The 8,548-nt window shown below is 47.6% G+C and overlaps 2 protein-coding genes across 2 annotated transcripts in view; one reads left to right on the top strand and one right to left on the bottom strand.

Annotated features, from left to right (window-relative positions):
- Positions 1 to 727: 727 nt before the first annotated feature.
- On the bottom strand, positions 728 to 4,037 carry LOC122710034. The gene is made up of 3 exons (XM_043927485.1): positions 4,019 to 4,037; positions 2,957 to 3,818; positions 728 to 2,068 (listed from the first exon to the last, which is right to left on the bottom strand). Exons 1-2 carry the CDS (start codon positions 4,035 to 4,037, stop codon positions 3,055 to 3,057), a joined length of 783 nt encoding a protein of 260 aa, XP_043783420.1. The 3' UTR covers positions 728 to 2,068; positions 2,957 to 3,054.
- The window catches only part of FAM120A (family with sequence similarity 120A), a 122,321-nt gene continuing 117,595 nt past the window's right edge, over positions 3,823 to 8,548 (top strand). Inside the window, exon 1 of the mRNA XM_043870565.1 lies at positions 3,823 to 4,509. Coding sequence (XP_043726500.1) covers positions 4,036 to 4,509 — 474 coding nt within the window. The 5' untranslated portion in view covers positions 3,823 to 4,035. The remainder of the gene's footprint in view (positions 4,510 to 8,548) is intronic.

The following is an 8,548-nucleotide window of genomic DNA, read 5'->3' as shown; positions in this document are numbered from 1 at the left end:
AGATCTAAAACCGAGCTCATCTTTTCCTTTGGCAGTACAGTCAGTGCGGAGAGTCTCAGCTCAGTTTCCAGAGAATGACGACGTGCTCCCACCTGTCTGAAACCCCAGATTCCCTGGAGGAATTCGGATTCATGTGTTCCAGCTTTGTCAGGCCTGAGTGCTTTTCATGTTCTGGTGTGAGAGAACTGCTCCTTCCAGAAACATTTTTATTAAACGCAACAGACCATTTAATGATAACTAGTCTCTAAATGGGCTCCCCTGGTATCTCAGCTGGTGAAGAATCCATCTGCAGTGCAGGAGACCCTGGTTCGATTCCTGAGTTGGGAAGATACCCTGGAGAAGGGAAAGGCTACCCACTCCAGTAATCTTGGTTTTCTCTGGTGGCTCAGTCGGTAAAGAATCTGCCTGCAACACGGGAGACCTGAGTTTGATCCCTGGGTTGGGAAGATCTCCTGGAGGAGGGCATGGCAACCCACTCCAGTATTCTTGCCTGGAAAATCCCCATGGACAGAGGAACCTGGTGGGTTGTAGTCCATGGGGTCACAAAGAGCTGGACATGAATGAAAAACAAAGCACAGCACAGTCTCTAAATAATTAAAATTTAAAATGGTTTTGTACTTATGAATGAAAATTCCTTGTTTAAAAAATGAAATTTTCACTTGATTTATATCATTTAAAAATAAAATTTAGTTTATTAAATTGTGGAGGGCAGAGAAGGATTCTCTGGTGGTCCAGTGGTTAGGACTCCAATCTTCCATTGCAGGGGCCATGGGTTTAATCTCTGGTCAATGAACTAAGATCCTGCATATTGTGCAATGTGGCAAAAATAAATAAACAAAACTTTAAGATTTCATAAGGCAATAGGTAAGGGATGACTGTAAAGTTCTTCTATTCAAACGAGAAAATATATGCCCAGCTGAGTGTTGTCTTCCAAAGTATCCCTGTGGATGTTTGTCTACTTACTCTTTAGCAGCTCCCAAAAGAGAGGGTGGGAGTCAAGGAAGACTGATGCCTGAGTCTCTTGTGTCGGTAATGGCTGATGCGGAGAGCAAGAGGTCTTGGATACCCAGGAAGCGCTAGGAAGGCCTCTGTGTATTTCCACAGTGGTGGAGAGGGGACACAGGCAATTCTTTACAGATTTTAGAAAGAATGGACACCAAAAAACTCCTGATTGTTGTGAGTTAGGAAAGGGAAAATTAGTAATCAATGAGTATAGCAATGGTAACCAATTCTTCAGCTGAGGTGGTAACCAATTGATTGTATCAAATGTTTGTCAGCCAAACATTTGGAAACTCCTTTTATGCTTGAAAAGCCTGAGAAATCTGCACTTAATGAAATTCACTTATGCTTTCCCATTGATGTACAATTTAAAACTACAACATATACTTGAAAGAGAAAATGAATCCATACTTCTGAAGAGAACAGGACTTTAAATCCACATCATTAAAGGCAAAAAAGCAGTTTTAAAGAACCTTAGTCCTTTACACTGCCTTAAAGTGAAAATAAATTAATTCTCAGAACCCCAGACACTGGCACCAAAGTATTTAAAAGCAAGCCCATTTAAAAGAAACAAAAACAAGCGAAAAATAATAATAATAAAAAAATAAAAGAAACAAAAATAGAACATGGAAGAGTAAATATGGGGCACAGTGCTATAGATTCAATTACAATGACTGATTAAAACTACTACTCCTAAATGTGTGAGCCTACAGTGGATTATAGAAGGAAATTTGAATATTTTGGGTGTCAGTATTCAATGTGGCTTTAAATGACTATTTCTAAATAACGCATGATCCTGGCTTCATCACTAACTTCGTGTATGAATTAAGTGGCTTAACTTGCTAAAGTCTGTTTTTTAAAAAATTAAACACACTTATCAAAATACTAAGAGCATTTTACTTATGTATATATCATACTGGCCAATATTTGAGGTGAAGTTATAAGAAATGAAAAAACTCAACTTGCCTTTTTGGGGACAAGAAAGTATGGAGGCTTCTTGGAACCTGCGTGGGTGCAGGCTCCACTTGCTCTGCACCTGCTGTCTGGGCCTGCTCGTCTACAGAGATTTCTCCAGAAAAGAAAAGGATAGGAGAATTGGAGGTAAGTAAAAACACCACTTCCAAACTCCTAAGAGTTCTGAGTTTATAAATGCTTTATTCTATAAGACATTAACCTGTTTTAAAAAATTTTATTGATGCATAATGTATATACAGTGTTAACCTCATTTAAAAAGTAATTACTGCAGAGCTCTAGGACATAAGTCCTGAGAGGACCTCGTTTCAGAAGATGCTACTAGAGCAAGAAGGATTTAAATCATTTTCCTTAGGAGGGGCTGCACAGTCTCCGGAAAGCGAGAGTTAGAGAAGATAGATATTTCACAGTTGGAACCAAATAGAAGGGAGGCATTTCACGTGCTGTAACAGATCTGCTGTTTTTAAAGTCTCTTTGGTGATATCTGACACTAAGGCTACTTGTATATTACATTATAGATTGTCATTTCAGTGCTGGGCTATGAAATGTTACTAGTGTGAAAACAAAAAAGAGGAGCCTCCGGCTCCTTCAGACAGTGAGAGCACTTTGAGTGCGCTGAGTCAGATCTATCTGGAGGGAGATCTGCTACCTCAAAGGGAACCACCAATGAGGATTCTGCTCACGTGGCTCTTAGATTTCTCCCAAAAAACCAGTGAAGCAGTAAACCCAGCAGGCAGTGGGGTCAATCTGCCACTTTTCCAACTTCCTCAGAATTACCACCCTACTCCTGTGAACAACCAAAAGTCTGGAGAGTTATTTCCCAAGTTAAAGATACCGATGCAATTAAGGTGAGAGAGCAGGTGATCATTTCTAAAACCCGGTTGCTACACTTGGGCACACAGCGCAGAAACCGATTTCCGTTTGGGACTTGTGCTCACTCCTCCCCCTAGACACATCCCGACTTCCAGTTCCTGACCATCTCTACCTCTGCAGCCGCCTCGGCCAGGGCACTGGTCCCACCTTGGGAAGACTGGCCCTGTGGGACCAGGACGGGATCTCTTTGGGGTGATCAGACCCCAGGCATTAGGCCTTCTCAGATGACTGGCTCTCAAAACGAACGCTGCCTCCTCGAGTTGACGAGATCCCAAGATTGGGTTGGGGCCTCCTCAGGGTGACCAGCTCCTGGGGATGGAACTTGGGACTCCTCAGGTGGCCGACTCCCGAGAATAAGGCCTTCTCGGGGGTGACCGGGCACAGGGACAGGAAAGGGCCTCCTCTGGGTGACCGGTCCTTGGGGACGAAACAGGGCCTCTTCGGAATAACGGGACCCGGGGAAGAAGATGGGGCTTCCTTAGGGTGACTGACTTCCGGGATGAGGCTTCTTTCAGGGTAACCAGATCCGTAGGTCCGAACGCGGCCTCCGTGAGGTGACCGGCTCCGATCGTGGACGGGGACAAGGCTGCCTGACCGGCTTCCGGGGACAAGGCCGTCCCGGGGTGACCAGATCCTGGAGCCGGGGATGTGGTCCTCGGTGACCAGCTCTGGGAGACCAGGAAGGGGACGAGATGAAGCTACCGCCCCGACACCTCCTGGGAACTCGCGCAGGCACAGCTGCGTCGCTTGGACCCGAGAGCTCCTTTCCCTGGGCTGGGCCTCGCGGACTCTGCCAGGGCTGGGACCGAAGTTCGGAGCCGGAGTCCGAGTCCTGGGCCGCCGGGCACCGGCCCCTCTTCTGGTTACCGGCCCCTCAGTTCGCAGCACCGCCTCTTCCGCCCCTTCCGCCGGCCCGCGTACGTCAGCTGGCGCCGCCCCGCCCCGCCGCCGCCCGCCCGCCCGCGCGAGGCCGCCTCAGCTTGGCCTGGGCCTGGAGCGGCGCACGGCGCAGGTCCCTCCCCGCCATGGCCCTGGGAGGCGGCAGCACATGGCGGCCGCAGCGGCCATGAGCGCGCCCGCGGCTCGGCCCGGCCCCCCCTAGAGCCCGCCGCCCCGGCCCCGGCCCGCGCCACGGCCCCGCCGCCCCCGGCCCCGCCGCCCCGCCGCCCCGCGCCCGCCGCCGCCGCCGCCATGGGCGTGCAGGGCTTCCAGGACTACATCGAGAAGCACTGCCCGAGCGCCGTGGTGCCGGTGGAGCTGCAGAAGCTGGCCCGGGGCAGCCTGGTGGGCGGCGGGCGGCAGCGGCCCCCGCACACGCCGCTGCGCCTGCTGGTGGACGCCGACAACTGCCTGCATCGCCTCTACGGCGGCTTCTACACCGACTGGGTGAGCGGCGGCCAGTGGAACCACATGCTCGGCTACCTGGCCGCGCTAGCCAAGGCCTGCTTCGGCGGCAACATCGAGCTCTTCGTCTTCTTCAACGGCGCGCTTGAGAAGGCGCGGCTGCACGAGTGGGTCAAGCGGCAGGGCAACGAGCGCCAGACGGCGCAGCAGATCGTCAGCCATGTCCAGAACAAGGGCACCCCGCCGCCCAAGGTCTGGTTCCTGCCGCCCGTCTGCATGGCGCACTGCATCCGCCTGGCGCTCATCCGCTTCCACGTCAAGGTGCGGCCAGCCGGGCGGGCGGGCGGACTGGGGTCCGCGTGGGCCGGGGGCGGGGTTGGAGACCGGGGCCGGGCGTGGGTCTGCGTGAATTTAAGGGGTCGCTTGAATTTGAGGGTGGGTCGGGGTTAGACTGGAGTTTGGGGGACCAGGGATGGGCCAGGGGTCTGGGCCTGAGTCCGGGTGTGGGGTCTGGGGTCAGGGTCCAGGCCTGGGTCGGAGTCTGGAATTCGGTTGGGGTCTGGGTCTGGGCTCCGGGCAGGCCAGGGTCTGAAGTTGGAGCTGGGTCGGGTTTGGGGGTCTGGGCGCGGGGGACCGCAGGCGCCTCTCCTCTCCAGGTCTGACCTGCTGCAAAATGGACGCGCCGCCTGGATCCCGGCCGGCTGCGAGTGCCCGGGGTCTGGGAACCTGGGCTACACCAGGCCGGCCGAGAACCGTAGGACCAGCGGATAGCTGCAGGCTTGGAAGGTGCAGTGGCACTCGCTGAGATCCCGAGTATTCCTCCACACTTTGAAGCAGGCATATTACTAACCTGAACTTTTATGAGTCCTGGTTTTCGATTTCGGAAGGCTTGAAAAGCAACAGGTTTTTTGCGGGATCAAGTGGGCTAGATGGCGACAGCAAGGGGTCTCCAGCCTCTGAGGGTGGATAGAAGGTCTGCCTACTGCTGTCACCCCGGTTCGACCTGGGCAAGGCCTGTGGAGTTGGCTTTCTCTTGAGAACACAGGGCTAGGACCAGGTTCCCAGTAAGATAATAGTTTTTAGAGAAATTGTCGGATTTTTGTGTGTTGGGTTTTAAAGAACCATATAGTTTGACATGATGGAATATTTTAAGTGCTGTGATTTGGTCTGCGTGAAAAAGTCTTTGGTTCTGTGTGTCTGATGTGAAGAGAGTAGTCCAGAGTCAGGCAAAGTCAGTGAATCAGAGTTTCCAGGATTTATTTCTCCCTGCACAGAAAGAACTCCACCACTTTGGGCTGTGCACTCAGGTAATCAGAGCTTTGGGTGTCCAGCATTCTGCTGTCCTTTTGGCAGAGGGCTCCTCCCTGAACTCAGGCTAAGGAGTGCTTCAGGACCTAGCAGCCAGGGCAGAGATAACATGCAAACCAGTGACCCTTGACTTGAGTTTTGATTGCTTCGTTTTTCATTGTTCTTCTTTACAATTCTTAGGGGGGGCTGCTTTATTTTTCTGACTTTGGCCACTCTGCCTTCCAATGTGTTTGTCATTCCTTTATTTCTGCTTGAACTGTGCTTGATCCCAAAGTTTGTGAAATTCGAACTTCCTTACTGCTCTTTGCCTGTGCTGAGATGGTGGTGGTTAAGCCTAAAGTGATAGCGGAAGTCCCACCCCGATCCTAACGCAATTGGTGACAGGGTTTCTAAGTCTGCGGGTCGAGGCTGCTGGAAGAGCTGCGATTGGTCTGTGAATATGGCAGAGACCTAGCCTGTGTCCCTGGGGAAGATCGGGTGAGAGTAAGGGACTACTGCTGGCATTTTCTGCCTTGGAGCCTGGGCTCTCCGAGAAGTGAGACGGTGTAATTCCCCAGTGTGATCCATCTCCAGAAGATGCTTTGAGTGTTAACACTTTTGTCTTGTGCAAAGATGGAAATTACTTACTACTGAAAAGACGATGAGCTTTTTAGTCAAATGGCTTTCAAAGGAACATCATAATTTTTACTTAGGATTAGATTCAGTGTTTGTACATGTTCTCTATCTTTTGAAAGAACTGCTATATACTTTTTTAGTTGTAAAATTTCTTGATATTTCTCTTTGTGCCCCTATAAATGTCTCACCTGCTAGGTGCTTAGAATTTTGACCAATGTGTGAGTAAGTAAGAAACTAGAATTAAGATCATTACTTCCACTTAGATTTCTGGACGCAAGGTATAATTGAGTGTATAATCACTTTGCTTTAGATGAACTTTGAATTCCTGATATAGAATCACAATATAACATTAATTTTACAGTTTAATATAGTAGTGACTCAATTCCCTGGTGTACACTTACCAGGCAGACTCACCTTTTTGGAAAATGCCTAAGAAACTTAGCTACTAAAAGTTTCTCAGCAGTCAAATGAGAGGTCAGGAAGTTTTGGTATAGTGATCCAAAAAGAAAAGAAAAAGCTTCCTGTTTCCTCATTGAAGAATCAACGTTTCTCCCTTGTAGACTGCCCTCTCGTTTTCAGATGTAATTCTGATAAGCTTAGTTACCTGTTTCTAAACTCAGCTTGAGAAAAGGGTGCAGAGGAAAGTCTGACATAGGCAAGCGCACCATTAATAGCAAGAAGTGACTCTTTACCAGGGAGAAGATAGAAAATGCTATAAAAAGCACACATAATTCTGGGGCATCTTTAGAAACAAAGAAAACAACCCTATGTACTTCAGTAGCCCCTGAGGGATAGTATGGTTTACTCTGTGAGGATGGTTTGGGGGAAAATGTATGTTCAGCATTCTTCAAAGAAGTGAAGCAGCATGTACTGTTTTTTAGAAAAATGCCTATTAAAATGGTTAAGTGAATTAAAACCATGATGGCATATCACTACATACTTGTTAGAATGGCTAAAATAAGTAATTCCGGCAATGCCAGAATGCTGGCAAGAATGCTGAGCAACTGGAATCGTCCCACATGGCTGGTGGGAATGCAAGATGGTATGCCACCCTGAAAAATAGCTCCCTAGTTTCTTATAAGATGGGTTTACCATATGATCCAGCAGTTGTACTCCTGGGTATTTTCCTAATGAAACTATTATTCACAGAACAACTATACTTGATTGTTCATAGTAGTTTTGTTCATAATAGCTCAAACTGGAAACAAGCAAAATATCCTTTAATAGGTAAATAGTTAAGCTATGGTACCAAGCAATACTACTTAGCAATAAAAAGGGAGAAACTACTGATACACACAAGGAAGCCAGGCTCAAAAGGTATAATTCTATTTATATGACATTCTCTTGCAGATAAGGCTGTAGATGGGGACCAGATGACAGGTTACACGAAGGTGTGAATATAAAGGGACATCAGGAGGGAGCTTTTTGAGGTGATGGAACTGTTCTGTAGCCTGATGGTTGTGGTGGTAGCATGTTTTAAAATTGTAGAACTTACATCAAAAGTAAATAAAAGTTAATTTTGTTGTATGATTTTTTTAAATAAAGGTTAAGTAAAAACTGGCAAAGCAATTTACACAAACATCTCACCATATATAATGTTGGGTATATGAAGCATTTTTCTTATAAAAATCTACCATTGTATTGGCCTTCTCCAGGGTTCTGTAAACTGGCAGAAAGTCTTAATTTCCTGTCAGCTTTGCTTCAAGAAATGTTTTTTGGCTTAGAAGTGTGTGTCTTCACTAGAGTAATAATTGTATTTCTTTAACCATTAGAAGTTGGCCCACACATCAACTAATTTTGTTCAGGTCATTAAACTGCCTGGCCTGAATTTGGCTTCTGTTCGTTACTAGGAGCATTTCCTCTTGTGTGCCTTGAGTCATCATAACCTTTGAAACTTATTGAGGAGTGATGTTTACTTAAAAATCTTGGTGGCGTTAAATCCCTGGAACTTTCCTAAATGTTTCTGCCTCAAGACTTGTGGTGGTGTTGGTGTGCAAGTTTATAATGAAGTCCTTGTGTATTCACTGAGATCTCACTTAAAGCAAAGCTGGTGTTTTAAGTCACTGGAGGAATGTGAGATTAGACTGTGGCCTGAGATCTTGTGGTGATGATCTTTCTTTGTGTACTTGATGGGGATAGAGGGAATGCTCTGTAGGGTGCCAGTTCCATGCTGGGTTCTCTCTCCTGGTGCTGTCTCATTTAGCCCTCAGCGTTTTGTTGCCAATTTTATATGGCAAGAAATGGGATTGAGCAGTGTCTGGGGAAAGGTAACCAGTAACCTCTTTAAGAGGGAAGTAGTGTGCTGAAGTCAAAGTTCAGTTTCATTGTGTAAGAATGCTATAGGGGTGTGCCTACCTGCAGTTCACTCTCAGGTCAGACCTGATAGCAAAAATGCTTTTGCTAGGTAGCACAGTTTCTATCCAGGAGACACTGAAAA

Source organism: Cervus elaphus, chromosome 16, assembly GCF_910594005.1.
Source record: "Cervus elaphus chromosome 16, mCerEla1.1, whole genome shotgun sequence".
Classification (NCBI taxonomy): Eukaryota; Metazoa; Chordata; class Mammalia; order Artiodactyla; family Cervidae; genus Cervus; species Cervus elaphus.
Note: the sequence above shows the minus strand (reverse complement) of the source record. Positions and strands in the feature narration are given on the sequence as shown.